Below are 17,758 nucleotides of genomic sequence, written 5' to 3'. Positions count from 1 at the left end.
TTTTATGGCTGAATAATACTCTATTGTATATATAGACCACGTTTTCTTTATCCGTTTATCTGTTGATGGACACAGGTTGTTTCCATGCCTTGGCTATTGTAAATAATGATGCAGTGAACATGGGAGTGCAGATATCTTTTCAAGATAGTGATTTCATTTGCTTTGGATAAATACCCAGAAGTGGAATTGCTGTCTCATATGATAGTTCCATTTTTAATTTTTTGAGGAATCTCCACATTGCTTTTCAGAGTGGCTGTACCAGTTTACATTCCCAGCAGTGCATGAGGTTTCCCTTTTTTCCATATCCTCAGCAGCACTTGTTATCCCTTGTCTTTTTTATGACAGTCATTCTAACAGGTTTGAGGTGATATCTCATTGTAGTTTTGATTTGTATTTCCCTGATGTAGTTTTCTATAGGCACCTTTGAAGATTTCCCTCTAAAAAGTGGGGAAAGCATGGGAAAAGGCTTAGAAATAAGAAAAAAAAAAACTATGGTATGAAATCTTTGAAGACCGAAAGAGGTAATTTATAAAGGAAAAAAAAGTAAATCATAAATTATTTATAATATTTGGGAAATAGAGTGTTACTGGATTTATTATGTTTAAAAATTCATAAAATCTTTTTTCTTTTCCTTATGCAAATTAAATATTCTATAGATTAAAGTAGTATTCTTCTGTGTTTTAGCATTATACAATAAAAATTATTTTTCTTTAATAATTAAGATTTTTAAAACCTCCTTAGGTAATTATTCTGAACATAAGTTGTAGTATAGGGTGCTGGGGATCAAGAAGGTACAGCAAATTGAGGAAAATCTCTTAGTATTTCAGTATGAAGGTAGTGCTTTGTCATAAATTCCTTACCTGAATTTTCATTATTTATACTTTAAAAATCCATTTTTAATTAATGGAATTTTTTGATTACATAAGGTTATCTTTAGTACTATGCATAGGAATTATAGATGTTATAGATTCTCTTCCCTAATAGAATATATTAAGTAAAAATATACAGGATTAAGGTGAGTTTAGCTAAATTCATAGGTAATAGCAGCTTAGTGGATTATTTTTTTCTATTTTTTTTATTAATTAATTTATTTTTTAGTGGATTACTAAAAGAAGCCAGGTATGTGTTTTGATATTATGAAAGATAATTATGACTTTCCCCCAAATATATGTAATTCCGTGGAATTGGACAGGCCATGGCTTTATCCTCAGTTATTATTTTTTAGGATCTTGTGTACCGGTTAATGTAGCAGAGATGCTTTTTCATATCTTAAGGGCTATTTATAAGATGAGGACTATAGGGACTTCCCTGGCGGTCCAGTGGTTAAGACTTCGCCTTCCAATGCAGGGGCGGGTTTGATCCCTGGTCAGGGAGCTAAGATCCCACATGCCTTGAGGCCAAAAAACCAAAACATAAAACAAAAGCAATATTGTAACAAATTCAATAAAAACTTTAGAAATGGTCCATGTCAAACAAAACAAAACAAAACAAAAAAGATGAGGACTATAGAGTTTAACAGATTGCTGAAAGAGTTGCAGGTAGTGTTTTCATCTGTGTTGGCTTTTTGTACTGCAGATATCATGTGGCAGTTGTCTTGAAATAGGAATAGATAAATTTCTGCTTTGGCAGTTACATTTTGTTTAGATTTTTCTGAGTTGTTCAGTGTTTTGTGGTTTTCAGAGCATAACATTTCTATTTGAGTGCTCTAAAGCAAGTTTCTTTGTCACCTAAATGTATTACTTTTGGTGGGAGTGAGAATGAGCATGAGAAGTTGGAGAATGTACTGACAACGGTTATAGTTACAAAATGAGAAACACAGGGGAAACAATGGAAATAATGGAATTGAGATGTCCATTTTCCTGGAAATGAGGTTATCCTCCATCCGCAGGGCTTGCTATGTTTTGTTATTTATTTGTTTGTTTGTTTGTTTTTATTGTAGCGGGCTGTCTTTATGCTGGGTAACAGCCTGAAGTGTAAACTTATGATTTTCTCATGTCTTTTCTGTCTTGCCTTTCCCTGGGCAAGTGTGGTCATTTAAAATTTCTTCCCATATATGCCTTTTCTTTTGAAGGTACTAGTCTTTAATGTCTGGTTCCCAAAAGGGGACAAAGAAAAATGAAGGTGGGGGGTAAAGGGTACCAGTCTTCTAAGTGTTTGGAAGTCACTTTAGAACAGCGGGTGGGGTTTGCAATAATAGGAGGGGTCACCCACCTCTTTGTCTGCCATCATGTGATGAGAAGCAGCAACCAGTGATCAGAGCACAGATCCCCAATATTTGGAGGACAGGGTTCATTTTGTCCAACCTGGCTCCTAAAAGCTGTGACATGCTGCTGCAGGAACATGTGCACAGCTGTCTGCCATGTGGCTTAGGATGGGGGATAGGTAGCTGCTACTGTACTAAGAGCTGAAATTGACCAAAATTAACTGTAATTTACCTGTGCCAGCCTTTCCCTGGAAGTTGCAAGCCTTCAGTAGACTCCAGAGTTCCAAAATAGATAAGTCAGACAGATTCTGCTAATGTAATTGTTGTCTAGGTTGAGATGCAGATTCCTATTGCTTTCTGTTCTGCCATGTTCCCCCCATATTTTTAAAAACTCTACTTTTAAAAATTAATTAATTAACTTATTTATTTTTGGCTGCGTTGGGTCTTCGTTGTTGCGCACGGGCTTTCTCTAGTTGCCGTGAGCGGGGGCTGCTCTTAGTTGCAGTGCGTGGGCTTCTCATTGCGATGACTTCTCTTGTTTTGGATCACGGGCTTGAGGTGTGCGGGCTTTGGTAGTTGTGGCACACGGGCTCGGTGGCTGTGGCTTGCAGGCTCAGTAGTTGTAGCGCACAGGCCTAGCTGCTCTGTGGCATGTGGGATCTTCCCTGACCAGGGCTCGAACCCGTGTCCCCTGCATTGGCAGGCGGATTCTTAACCACTGCGCCACCAGGGAAGCCCTAAAAATGCTACTTTAATACATTCTTTTCATAAATAAATTTATATTTTTTCTTTTATACGTAGTATAGGCCAACAACCAAAATGATCCATTTATTTTTGTTCAGCACTTCTTAGAGTCTGTTTTTACAGAACTTCCTTAGTTGGTATATTCAGCATAGCTTGCCATTAATTAAGATTCAAGGATATTATAGCTGTGACAAGACGTAGAGTCAGGGTCAATGAATGACTTTGATTTTCTGGTGTCACAGTGTATGTCGCTTAAGGAAAAATCATGATTTCCTAATGGAAACTATCTTTTTAATCAGTACTGGGCCTCTTATGTTGGTTCACTTAAACATGTGGCAGTATTACATGTGTTTTTATTATACTTATTAGGGATACATGGAATTTCTTGATGCATTATACTTACTGTTGTTTCTCTTACAGGAATGTATGTGCTTTTCTGTATGTATAGTCGTTGTATACCCTATGGTCACATGTTCCTGTGCATATTTTCATATATTCTAAACATATACCTGAATTTTGTATTTATAGAAAACATAGCTAATGCTGGAAGGTAAAAATAAATGTATGAACTTATATTTTTTTCTTTATGTAGGCAGTGTTCAGAATGTGACCAGGCAGGGAGCAGTGACATGGAAGCAGACATGGCCATGGAAACCTTACCAGATGGGACCAAACGATCAAGGAGGCAGATTAAGGAACCAGTGAAATTTGTTCCACAGGATATGCCTCCAGAACCCAAGAAGATTCCAATAAGAAACACGGTAATTTATTCCCTAGTTATCATAACCATTACAAAATTCTGAGGTCAAAATTTAAGGGGTGAGAAAGACAAAGGGTAAACATATACTCAGTAGCCAATGAAAGAAACATGTGTATTGCTATTGGTTATTCTTAAAAGTTTATTTTATATTATGAAATATACCAATCATACATGAGAATGTACAGTTTTTATATTCAACATAAAGCATAATAATAATGAAGGCCCATTGTGTTCACAAACCCACTTCAAAAACAGAATATTACCAAAGCCTTTGAAGTCACCTTTGAATTCCTCAGTACTCACTTCACCATCCATCTAGCCCAGAGGTCACCTCGTTTCTCAACTTTGTACTTCTCATTCATTCCTTTTTTAATACGTATTGATAGGTATGTATATATGTATTCATAAATAATACATAGTTTTTCAGGGTTTGAACTTTGTATAAATGGAGTCAGACTTTTTTCCTGTTATTTGATACTTTGACCAACATTATCTTGATTTGATTCACACACGCTGATCTGTGTAATTGTAGTTCATTTGTTTTCACTAATATGTAGTTTTTTATTGAAACAATAGATCATAATTAATTTATCTTTTATATAGTTTGGCAGTTTTGTTGTTTCCATCTTTTTACTTTTATAAACAACTCATTTTTAAATATCTTTCTAAATGTCTCCTGCAGCATGGTAACAGGGAGATAAGGGTATATAGCAAGGCATGGATTTGCTTAGTTATAGGGTATCTGCATCTTCAGTTTTGCTAGGTAATTCCAATATTCTCCAAACCAGTTTACATTTATACCAGTAATGAATAAGTGGTATAAGTTTTGCTCCCAAACATGTTTTGTCCAATGTTTTAATGCTTTCCAGTGTGATCCATGTAAAATAGTACATGGACATCTTATTTTGCATTTCCCTCAACACTTAGATGACTTAGAGCATGTATTTGTATATTTTTGGTCAGTTGTATTTCCTCTTCTAGGATATGTGTGTGCAAGTCTTATTCAGCTTTTCTATCAGGTTGTTAGCCTATTTCTCATTGAAAATTCTTTGAGGTCAGAGTTATTACCAGGTGCCTGGGAGCTCTACCAACCTAAGACCATTTTAAATAAAAGTTTGGCATGTGTGTCTCTTCCATTACATGAGTAGTGTTAATTTCTACTCCAAACCTATGAGGGGTGGCTTGCAGTTATGAATTCTTAGGGGAGACATTTTTCACCTTCTTACCTTGAGCCAAGGCAGGCGCATTTAAAAAATCTGCCTTCCCCTGAGGGAGATGGAAATATGTTTTTAGGGTTAGTTATCATCATTCATTTGTTTTATCTGTTTGGTTTTAGAGAGTCTTAATTTTTTTCTCCTTAAACTAACAGTTTTCTCAAAAGTTTTTTTTAATCTGTAGTAACCGTCTATATTACAATAAAATCACTTAAAAGATTTTGTTTAAGAGAAATCACTTAGATTATTTCATTCAGTTTTGTGTTATGGACTCATTTGAAATCAATGAGGCAAATCTGGGAATTTTTATCTTTTAGATAATTGAAGTAGTTAATTTTGAGTGCTCTAAATTGATCAACTTGAAAATTTTATCTATAACTTCCACTAGTTTAAAACACTTTTTAGACTTCACAAATATATTTTGTTTACAGATGAACTAGAGAGAATTTTCCTTCTTTAAATAAGCCTGTTTGTTTCTATTTCTAAAATATTTTCTATAACTGTTTGTTGCTATTATCTGCAGCTATTCTTAAAATCTTAGAGAAAAACTTATTACTTCTTCTTATGTCTATGTCTGCAAAATTATCCTCTTATGAAACATTTTTTCTAGTTTCTTTATTGTTTAAAGAAATCCTTAGAAACAGTATTATCATTTTTAACTTTGGAGTTGTCACATAGAGGGGAATTTTGTACATATTATAGTGATATTTATGTGCCCATAGTTTAGTATTACTTAAGATAAATGAGGATTCTGGTTTTTTTTTTTTCTAATTTACCTGTCTGCTTTTCCAGCCTAGAATTACAAGGAAGCTTTTAAATTTTCTAATTTAGTCCAATTCCTCTCATCTTATTCTTTGTCTCTAGTTTTCTTGTGTTAAAGTTTTAGTCTTCTTGTAGATGTTGGTAGGTAAAAGTTGAGAAAGGATTCTATGCCCAGTAATTTTAGGAAATATAGTATGGTTATTTTTTCTTTGGGGGTAATTCAAATGCATATTGAAGCTTTGAGAAATACTAATGTTTAGAAAAATGATTACTTTTCCTTATTTATCCTTTTTCCTAACTTATTTTATCAAAGAGCACTTTTTTTCAAGACAATATTTTATTGTGGCATAGAGCACCATGAGGTACCATCTTTGGAAATGGTATTCTAGAGGCCACAGATTCCTTGCATCAGGATCACCTGGGGTGTTTGTTGAAGTGTAGACTTTGGATTCATCCTAGAGCTAATGAATTAGAATTAGGGGGTTGGGCTAAGCAGATATCTTAGGTGTTAGTCTTATGCAGACTAAAGTCTGAAAGTAACTCTCTGGATAACATTTATGATTATTACTCTTACTCTTTTCATTCTTCTCTGCCTTTGCTCCATCAGTCTATACAGCAGTTCAGAAAACTTGTGATGAGCATATTTAGTCGGTCAGGTAACAGATCGAGGAACTTAAGAATTGAGAGATGTAGAAGAGAATGATCAGTCTCTTGATCTTGATCTTGGCTGAGTTTCTATTGTTACCTTAATTTTTTTTTTTATTAAATTTATTTATTTATTTATTTTTTGTTTTGGCTGCATTGGGTCTTCGTTGCTGCCCGCGGGCTTTCTCTAGTTGCAGTGAGCAGGGGCTACTCTTCGTTGCAGTGCACAGGCTTCTCATTGCGGTGCCTTCTCTTGTTGCAGAACACAGGCTCTAGGCGCGCGGGCTTCAGTAATTGTGGCTCGCAGGCTCCAGAGCGCAGGCTCAGTAGTTGTGGCACACGGGCTTAGTTGCTCCGCGGCATGTGGGATCTTCCCGCAGGGCTCAAACCCGTGTCCCCTGCATTGGCAGGTGGATTCTTAACCACTGCACCACCAGGAAAGTCCCTACCTTAATTTTTTATCGGTCATTTTTGTTTGAGTTGTATTAACATTTTAAAGTTTCTTTTCTTAGCACTCTGTTAATTATGGGAATTCAAGTATATTACTGCCTAATAATAATTTGTCTAACCAAGTACCTTTCACAATAAATAACTGATTTATCTCTCCCTTTGTTTAATTTTTCAATTGTTGTTCCTAGTATCTTCCTACTTACACCTTTTATTTTAGTACGTATGTTGCATTTTGGGATATTCCATCCTTAAATTCTTTCTAATAGTATTTTTGCTTTTGTTAGTTTTTGTTTTTCCTGCCATTATTCATCAAAATATAGTTCATTTCATAGTAGTCATAGTATTCTATTAGAATTTTGAAGAAAATTTTACCCTTGTGACATAGGGGATTCATGACAGAACTTAAACTTCAGTTTCTCATTTCAAAGTAATATCTCACTCATTAAAACTGTTGAAATGATCATCTCTTCTAAAACTTTCCATTTCTGTTAAGTTTGTTATGTTCCCTTGGGTTATAGTGATAGCACAGTTTTTAGAAAAGTAGTTTGGGGTTATTTCATGCTAGTAAAAATGATTTCATCTTGTTTCGGAAATCCATCTTGTGCGATATATGAATTGATATTCTGTTGGAATAATTTTATTTTTAAAAATTCAGACTTTACAGTATAATTAAGTATATATAGCTCTTTAATCTGTTTTTTTGAAGTCTGTCTCTGTGGAATTGTCCAAGAATCATCAAAAACAAAAAATGATCAGAGCTACTATAGATTGAAGTTCCATTTTTATTGAATATCTTTTCTTACCATCTGTTATTACTTTCTCTCCTTTTATACTTTATATCTTTATGTTTAAAAATAACATCATGGTGGTTAGTAAGGGAGTGAAAGGGAGAAGGAAGGGATTCACGTGTTGGAATATTTGAGTAAATCCTGGTATATTACTACTATTAATTTAACATCTTTTTAAATCTATACTGCTAATAAATCCAACCATTTTATTATTCTGTATTTCTTCCTATTATTTGACCTTTGTGTATTTTACTTCATTACATTTTTCAAAGGTAGGTAAGTCAGAAGTGGATGTGGGGAATTAGTTTACTTTTATATAAGATGGTTTAATAATAATAATACCTAACATTTGCTGAAGATTGATCATATACCAGATACTGTAGTAATCCTCCACCCTACTCCCTCTTTAAAAAAATAAGTTACTTTTAACTATCATAACTCCTGTATTACTCAAAGTGAAACTGAGGCACAGAAACCTTAAGTAATTTACCTGTGATCTTACAGATAGTAAGAGGAATAGGAATTGAACCCAGACAGCCTGAATTAAGAACTAGTGTCTTTTCTGAGGTCTGTAGAAGAGCATTTAGTTGAGGTACAAATGGAGTAGTTATAAAAACATTTGATCATTAGATAGCATAGTTGGGAATGTGATGTTCTAATCTGATACCAAAATGGTCATGTGTCGTTCCATAGCGTAGTGTTATCTGTGGGAAGCCAGGCATATATCCACTTACTAACTCATGTAACTGAGTTCATTCACATTAAATATTACATTTAACACTCCTTTTCTTTGTACTTTCATTTAGGTGTGAACAATTTTCCTTTTCAAGCTTGTGCAAGCGCATTGGCATTAATCTTGTCAATTACAGTGTAATAGTGTAGAAGTTAATAAAATGTTTGAAGGTTATTTTACCCCAAGGAAATTGGTATTTAAAAAGATCAAACAAAAAGAAAAGAAAAAAATTAGAAGGAGCAAATCAATAAGTACACTGACAGCATGTGTATGTATGAACTGCCAGTATATGTTTGTTTTGCTGTTCTCTATTTTGGTTTGCTTTTTTCCCCACCAAATTGAGTACTATGAAACCTGCTGTGGGAAAAATGGTGTATGCTCTGCATTGAGAGTGAAGTTGGAGAAGTACATAGTGGTTTTCTTTACTATTTTTTTTCTTTCCTAACTAGTCTCTCCAAATCTACCTAAAACATTTGGCTTACCGCATCTCAGGTGTTTTTGATTAAGCAACAAATACCTTGATTGTTTCACTTGGTTTGATCAGTGTTAAGAGAGATGAGCCCATAGACTCAGTCTCTGTGCTCCAGTGCCGCTTTTGTGCCAAACAAGGCTGCTATTAGAAAAATGGCATCCACTTTTTCCTGCTGACAGGCAGTTGTCATTTATCATGGCCAAAGTGTGCAACGGGAGTAGAACACTTTGTTAAACCTTACTATATTTTTATTATTTGGATACTGAGGAAAGTCATTTTTTATTTCATTCTACTCTGATTTCCTTAATAAGGATTTATAGAAATCTGAAGGAATACAGCATATTTTGAGACAGTTGATTTAATAAGATATAGATGCTTTTCAAAGTGAATAGTCTCGGTGTTACTTTTTTCGCCTAGATTATTTTTACCCAAAGATCATAAAAAGATTAGCCAGAAAAGTTGTTTGAAAAAAATTATAGCACTAAAGATTCAGTGTTTTTTAAAAATGGGTTAAAAGAGCTATTTATCTGTATAAGAATGAAAATAGTATACTTTCAGAAAATACCCTTCTTAAACAAACATGGAGATTCTCTGTTTCATATTTTAATGTTATCATATTTAATTGTTAGTTATCAATGTTTTTGAAATTTATCATTCTGAATGTTAGAATTATTTTTAAATTAAGTTTTAACTATAAAAGTAATATGTGAATACTTTTTGTTCTAAGAAATTAAAAATAGAATTAAAGTCTTCTTTAACTTTTCTCCCAACATTCCCCTTCTCCAACCCAATTCACATGTCTTGAATCTATCTTTATTATGAGGGCACGTATTTTGAACTTTGATTATCTGACATTTCTATAGGTATATCTGTCAAAAAAATAAGAAAAAAATTGAAGAATGAGCCATATGGAAAAGTAGTATGGAGATAGTTCAAAAAACATAGAAATATTCAAGTATTAATAAATAAAAGAGGAACGATCTGGTTTTAGAAAATTCTTCACATGTTGTTTCCTGCTCCAGAGATAAGACTTTGTAACATCTTCTTAGATTGGCTCACAAATATCCCATCTCCAGTATTTAAGCATCTCAGTAGCCATTATTCTCTTTTATTACTGGGTACAAATAGGAGGACTAAGTCTAAAGAAGAAAAAGGGTTGAAAAGCATACTTCTATTTAACCTTTACCTGTTATTTACTGTATATTTTATATTTATTCAATTGTCATAGCTACCCTATGAAGCAGTAACTAATATCATTGCCATTTACAAATGAGAAACTGAGGCAGAGAGTTTAAGTAACCTATCTAATAAGGACATACAGCTTCAAAGTGGTAGAGACAGGAATCAAATTTAGCTAGCTCCTGAGCCCATACTTTAACTACTTTATTAGGCTGCCTTTCTAGACAAGATTACTGGTAGTTGTTCCTGGTATTTCTTGGGCTAGAGTCACAGTATCTTCATGCTTCCAGCAGCTTAGTGACTAAGGGTTTGGTCAGGAAAATGGAAGTCACTCTATGGAGAATTATGGCCTTATACTGTGGTTGGCATAGCTGAGGGCGTGGATATCAAGAAAGCTGTCACCATAGGTCAGAGAAGGTCTGCTGAACATCAGAGAAACTGTCAATGAAATATCTATCCTGAAGCACCAAGCAGGTGGTAGGAGCTGACATTAGGTCAGAGAACTTGACGGTGAAGACCTCAGCCTGAACATCACTGGTGAGTGGGTAGAAAAGTGACAGTTTGTGGGGAAGTCTGCAAAGTCTGACAGGACTGTGAAGTGGGAGCTGATGGAAAGGTCAGCAAGGCTACAGCATCTGAAAAAGCCAAGCATCCGACTCCCATGACCTCCTGATAAAAAATGGCCTTCACTTTACTTATCTGCTTCAAATATGAGGTTACGGACATGGAACTCTCCAGGGAAGGGGGACTGTGGGGAATGTGGTTTCCACCCTTAGACAGAGTAAGCAAGGGTGGTGGTGGTGGTGGTGTGTGCCAGATTGACCACAGACAATCTAGCATAGTAACCAACTGCAGCTTAAAAAGTGCTTAATGTAGTGCTTACTCGGCACACGGTGGGTGCCCTAAAAAGCAACATTTCCAGACTCCTTTCCCTACCCCCACTCCTGCCCCCTTTTCTTTCCTCTTAGAGGACTGTGATACCGTCGTCTTCATCCATATTCTCCCAGCTCTGAGCCTTCTGCAAGGCAAGCATGAAGTTCTTATAAAACGGTTATGTGAATCACTGACAGCATAAATACAGACAGTGACCTGAAGAGTTATAAAATACCAAGAGGATAACCTCAGTGTAGGCCAAAGAGGGTGAACGTGGGCTTTTTACAGGCTTAGCAGTATTTAAAAGAGACAGAGAGAAGTTTAACTCCTTCCCTAGCTTGCTGAATATCCAGTAGAGCCCTCACAGTGTTTGCCGTTGATTTACAGGTGAGTCACAAGGTTTTTCTCACCCTTGTGTTTCTTTTCCTTTCTTTTTTTAGTTAATTAAAAGGAAGCATGAGAGAAGTAGAGAATCTTAAAAGATAAAGGTTCTTGTGATAGATGTCAGCCTTGTTAACCCAATGACTCTCTTCCTCTGTTCCTCTTATTTATAAAAGCTACACAAATCAATATAGGGCTTTTCTCATTAGAGATTTTGACAAAGAGAGCCCCTTTTATTTTGATTACATTAAGCAATTCTTTCTTCCAGAATTCCTACAATTTATACCATCCATTGCCAGTGTATATTTCAGAAGTCGGCTTTGATGTAATTTATTTATTTTTTAGTGGCTGAGCCTATGCTTTGGATCCATATATTCAGTATAAATGGTATAATACCACTTTATAAAATAATAACTGTCATATGTCTAATTATACATTCTGGAGAAAGCTAGCAGTTTTCTCTAATAGTTTTAACTTCTGCATTAGCCAATAATAATAATTGGGGATAATTTTTAAATATAGTTTTCATTTATTGTAGGAATGAAAATGTTTTGTTTTGGGAACTGGGATCTCATTTATCATAATATAATTCAGCTTCTTTTGCTCTGGGAGAATTGCTTTACTTCTCCTGCATGAAAGCCTTTTTATAGGTATTAGTTTTATATACCTAGCCCACCTTTAACTGTAAAATGACCATACTTCATATATAGTGTTTTCCTTTGATTCCTATATTAGATAAAATATTTTTTCTTGAACTTCTTAAAATGTTATGTGGTTCTAATCTTTCAACTATGAATTTTTATTATAGTACTTTTTTTCTACTAGTTTAAAATAGTATCTTTTTCCTTCCACTTTTCCAGTTTGTGTCTCTGGCATCAAGCCAGAAGAACTTGTAATACCACTGACCTTGCTGTTTTAGTGATACGTGTTGCATTCACTGTCTAGTATCACGCAGTCTGTTTTATGATGTTATAGTATTCTAGTTTTAAGACTTAATTGCTTTGTTTTTTACACCTTTACGGATCCCAGTAATTCTGTAGTTATTTCATCTCCCCTGATTTTGCTAATTTTCAGCTTTATCTCACATCACTTAGAGGGTAGGTAGTGACTTGTAATGCATACAACACAATTCTCAGCCTCAGTGGTTTGATCTTTATTTTGTCCTCTTGGGTAAACCTTCAGAGTCCAGTGAAGGGAAGACAGTACTTTAAGATGAACTTCTGTTTATAATGTATAGAAGCATGAATTGATGTTATATTTTCTTCACAATTGTCAAAATTGTAGGTAATTATCTTTTGTGTGAGTGCTTTATATTTATTCCTGCGTTTAATAGTTAAGCAGTAAAAGTTGCCTGCATGGGAATCCACATCTTTCCATACTCTCTGGTCTTTGTGACTCCTTGTCCTACTCTTGAACCATGGATCAGGTTAATTTTTTCAATATACATCTATTGAGCAAGTAACGAGGTAAGGCACTGGGCAGTAGATGCTGAATAGAACACTAAAATGAAGACATGATCTGTGTCCTCAAAGAACTATGGTGATAGAAAGTTGACCCTCAAATAATGTAATATAAACTAGAAGGTAGAGTGTCCATATGAGAGGTACATTAAATTACCCTAGAGGTAACATAACTGAAATGGAAGAGGAAAGACAGAAGATTGAGGTGAGCAACAAAGCTACAAGTTGACTATTAATACTAGTAGGAAAGTATTCTACTGGCTGAGAAAGTCTTTATTTTCCACTGCCCCAAACCTTTGTATTAAGAAGTTGAAATTTTTAAAGTAACAGCAAGCTGAACACTTGTAAAAGCATTGGAGTCTTTAGCATAAAATTTAGTGTAAAAATTTTGAACCACATTTAGATATCATCTAACACCCGTATTTGTCTTTCTTACAATATGTTTTTATGATAGGCATCTTGATGGCTGGCAACAGCTTCTTGCATTAGTAACTTGGCAAAATTTTAAAGAAGTTTATTGGATCAAATCTTAATAGCTTAGTGTTAGTACAGATTCACTTATCAATTAAGGTTATTGATGATTAATGACTTAGAGCACCTTCAGCAAAAAGTCACTTAATATTTCATTCATTCAGTTTTTTCAGATAAATAGGTGTGAACATTTTTTTAGGATAGCTCATTTCTCTTTAAATTTTTCCTGTGTTAAGGAAATTTTGATCATTAGTATATTGATTGATTGAAGTGTTTTTTTTAACTTAAATAACTGTCTCATATTTATTTAATTAGAAATATATATGGATATGACTTCTAATTATGCTTGAGAAAATAATCAACCATTTAAAATGTAATGGTATTTTCCTCTCTAGGACAGTTTTTTTGTCGCATTATTCCCTGTAAAAGATAAATGGTACAAAATCAAATTCTTGAGTGTTTTAGACAGCATCAAACCCTGTAAGATAGCCTCGTGTGTGGTGGAAAGTACCTGGACTAGCACATGATAAATTAGAATTCTGGTCCATACTCTGGTAATAACCCTGTATGTGGCCTTGGATAAGTAATTTAACTTACCCTGTTTGTGCTCAATATCCTCATTTATAAAATAAATTAGATGATCTGCAATCTTTTCTAGAACCAAAAGTCTCTTTCTGAATTTCACAATTGTATTCATTTTTTATCCCTAAGACTGTTTATGGGAGGGTTAAAATATACACATCGACGGTCGAATAATCCGGAAACGGTAATACTTTGTAATTATACTATATACTTCAGGGTTTTAATTTATTTATGTATGTATTTATTTATTTTATCATTTTAATCATTTTAAATGTACAATTCAGAGGCATTATGTACATTCACAGGGTTGTGCAACCATCACCACCATCCACTTCCAGAACTTTTTCATCATGCCAAACAGAAGCTCCATACCCATTAAACGATAATTCCCTATTCCTTCTTATGCCCACCCTCTTGCAACCACCATTCTACTTTCTATCTGTGTCAGTTTGCCTTTTCTGCATAACTCATGTAAGTGACTGGCTTATTTCACTTAGCATAATATCCTCAAGCTTCATCCATGTTGTAGCATGTGTCAGGATTTCATTCCTTTTTAAGGCTGAATTATATTTCTTTGTATGTCTATACCACATTTTGTTTGTCCATTCATCTGTTGGTGAACACTTGGGTTGCTTCCACCTCTTGACTTTTGTCAGTAATGCTGCTATAAGCATGGCGTATACAAACACCTGTTTGAGTTCCTGCTTTCAGTTCTTTTGGCTATATACATAAGAGTATAATTGCTGGATCATATGGTAATTCTATGTTATACTCTTTGAGTGACCACCAAACTGTTTTCCACAGCAGCTACACCATTTTACATTTTCACCAGCACTACACAAGGGTTCTAATTTCTCCATATTCTTGCCAACACTTTTTTTTTTAAATTTTCATTTGTTGATAATAGGCATCCTAATGGGTGTGATGTTGTATCTCTTAGTTTTGGTTTGCATTTCGCTAATGACTAATAATGTTGAGCATCTTTTCATGTGTTTATTGGCCATTTGTATTCAAGTCCTTTCCCATTTTTTGATATAGTAGTTTGTCTTGCCATTCTTGTGGAAAATCTGTTACAAATGTGAGGTTTAGGGGCTTCCCTGGCAGTCCAGTGGTTTAAGACTCCGCGCTTCCACCGTAGGGGGTGTGGGTTCGGTCCCTGGTTGGGGAACTAAGATCCTGCATGCAGTGTGAAATGGTAATACTTTGTGATTTTATTTTACTTTACTTTAGGGTTTTTAGTTTTGTTTTATTTTTAAAGATCACATTGGTTGGTAACCTTTATTTTTTCCCTTTTTGGCAGTTACCTTTGTTGTAATCATTGTCTTCTGAAAAAGTCGTATGAATGATTACAAGAAACACTTGTGATCAAGTGGGCCACCAGATGTATATACTGCAGGGCGACGTATTTTCAAGATTTTATTTTTTTGAAATTTTCCTTTTGCTTCATTTACAAATGACATTTGATTGGCTTAGCCAATTTTCTTCATGATAGAAACTTCCCGAAGATAAAATATTGTTTAAGAATAACAGAGCCATGCTCTCTGAACACTTTATGAACTTTTAAACAATAGCACACTTTTTACCCTATTACTGGTCTAAGGCTGGGTAGGCAGGAGTGAGGCAGATTCTGAAGGAAAGGATACAGTCAGACTGTCTCACTAATTAAATTTTGAGGATCCTCATTCATTCAGTTTATTTTTAAAGAAAGGAATGAATAGTTTTAAAAATAAACCATTTGCCCTTCATTGTATTTTCAATTTGTTTAGTTTCTTTGAATCTAAGACTGAGTCTTCTCATAGCCTTCAACTACCTTGTAAAATATCTCTGATAGACAGTTTTCCATATGGTCAGACATGTCAGATAATTTCTTAGATATTTTCTCTGAGCCCTCTCTCCTCCAGCTCTAATGTGAATTGGTTTTTTATGTTATCCTTGAACTTTATTTCAGCATCATCCTGGGAATTCCTTTTAACCTTTGGTAGGTGGAATTTCCTGTTGCTTGCATTTCAGTTTCTTTTTTCATTAGTCCCTTATCTTGACGGGGCAATGCGTTCAGTGACTTACTGAGTAAAGATTAATGAGAGGTAAATCTTTTGAGATGTTACATGTCTAAAAATTTTTTAATTTCTTATATTTTATTAGTTATTTGGCTGTGTATAAAATACTACATATTTTTTTTAAAGCATCACTTGACTGACTCCTGGCTTCCAGTATTGCTTTCTGCATTCTAACTTTTTTTTCCCCTTCTCTTGAAACTCTTAGGATTTTCTCTTTCTGAGTTAGGATGAGTATGTACTTTCACTGTTTCTTTTAATAGCAGATATTCTTATTTCATGATTGCAAAGACTTCTTTTATATCTTTATGAATATTAATTATATTGTCAAAATTTTTTTCTGTATCGTGCATTATCTGTGTTTGCTGTGGTTTCATTATTTCTATTCATGTTCATCTCTTTCATGTTGATGCTTTCAGATGCCTAAGGATCTTTGGATGTCCACTCCTATTTTGTTCTAAAAAAGGTAATTAAGTTTGTGTAGGACTGATAAACCCATTGTTTTCCCTGTAGGGTGATTTTATGATCAGGGGGCTTTTTCTTTGGGAACCTCCTTAATGTCAGGATCTGTAGGTTTTTTCCACAATAATTCAGTAGAAATATTCTCTCATCTCCTAACTGATAGGTATAATTTTGACTGTCAGAGTCCTGGACAGGTGAGGAGAAAGGGGCTAAAGGTCTCATGGTTTAGGAAGCAGAATTGCATTTAAGCTTCCTGGTTTCTGTTTGCTGCCTCATTGCTCCCTTCTCTGTGCCTGATAAACCCTTGTACAGAGTCTGTCTAGTTCTTTTTCTCCAGAGGATATGCCTCCTGTGTCCTATGGGAGAGGGGTAATCTCTTGACTGCATAGGGAGGGAGTGAAATCCTTACACCTTTATGTTACTGAAGTTTAACCCAAAGTAGCATTTTATTTCTTACCTACGCGAGTTTGTGTGATTGTAATATACTTAGGGATTTTGTTTTTCAAGTGTTACTACTGTTAAATGTCCCATTTCCATCTGTAGGATGATAGCTTTAATAAATTCATTTAGTGTATACATTTGATTTCCACAGTGTTGAGTATTGTAGGCAGAATAATGCCCCCCTGCAAAGATATCCGTGTCCTAATCCCCAGAACCTGTTTATGTGTTACCTTACATGGCAAAAGGGGCTTTGCAGGTATGATTAAAGTTGTGGACCTTGAGATGGGAAGATTAAGCAGTATTATATGGGCTCAGTCTAATTACATGCGGACCTAAAAGGCGAGGACCTTCCCTGACTGTAAGTTAAGAGGGAGATGTGACTACAGACAATGGGTCTGAGATATACAGCATCCCTGCCTTTAAAGATGGAAGAAGGGGGTCTTGGACCAAGGAATGTTGGCAATCTCTAGGAGATGGAATAACCAAGCAAACTGATTCTCTTCCTAGAGCCTCCAGAAAGGAATGCAGCCTGCCAACACCTTGATTTTAGCCCAGCGACACTTGTGGTGTATCACTGTGGTTTTGATATGCATTTCTTTGTTGGCTAATGGTACTGTTGATATTGTAAAAGAAAAAAAATGTAGCCCCTTTTCCCTTTCTGCTATCTTTGCTGTGTTACACAGTGCAAAAATGGTGTTCTAATTGGACTCTTTAACAAATGAAAAATGACAGAGATTGTAGATCTGTTGTAAAGCGTTAATTAATCCTCTGTCATTATTGCCATCATCCCTCAATTTTAGCTCATATGAACTAAGAAAGCAAAACCTAATGTGATACTATGATGAAGTTCTAGAAAAGTACTCTGAGGAGTAATTAATTGAAACATTATTCACATAGCACTATTTTATTTTGCTGCCCTTGTCACAAGTGTAATTACGTTTTTTTGGTATGTTTATTAGTTTAATAAATGAATAAACAGAGACTCTTTACATAATAAAGACCTGCTCATTTATCTTTAAATATTTAAACTTCTGTTACATGAATGCTAGGATAAGTTCAGATAGTAAAACTGGGACCAACAATT

The 17,758-nt window shown here is 34.8% G+C and overlaps 1 protein-coding gene across 21 annotated transcripts in view; it reads left to right on the top strand.

The window, feature by feature from the left end:
* Nucleotides 1–17,758, top strand: part of PHF14 (PHD finger protein 14) — a 201,271-nt gene that overhangs the window by 67,943 nt on the left and 115,570 nt on the right. For 19 of the 21 annotated variants that reach the window (XR_014246413.1, XR_014246414.1, XR_014246415.1 and 16 more), the window contains one exon: nt 3,540–3,708. Coding sequence is in view for 11 of the 21 variants with exons in the window: in XM_082398251.1 (XP_082254377.1) it covers nt 3,540–3,708 (169 nt within the window). In the remaining 10 variants the exon portion in view is untranslated. Of the gene's footprint in view, nt 1–3,539; nt 3,709–16,190; nt 16,238–17,758 lie in introns of those variants that run through there. The other 2 variants (XM_082398250.1, XM_082398252.1) reach the window with 2 other exon arrangements.

Source organism: Balaenoptera borealis (genome assembly GCF_965194805.1).
Source record: "Balaenoptera borealis genome assembly, chromosome: 7".
Taxonomy (NCBI): Eukaryota; Metazoa; Chordata; class Mammalia; order Artiodactyla; family Balaenopteridae; genus Balaenoptera; species Balaenoptera borealis.
This window is presented reverse-complemented; position numbering and strand designations above follow the sequence as displayed.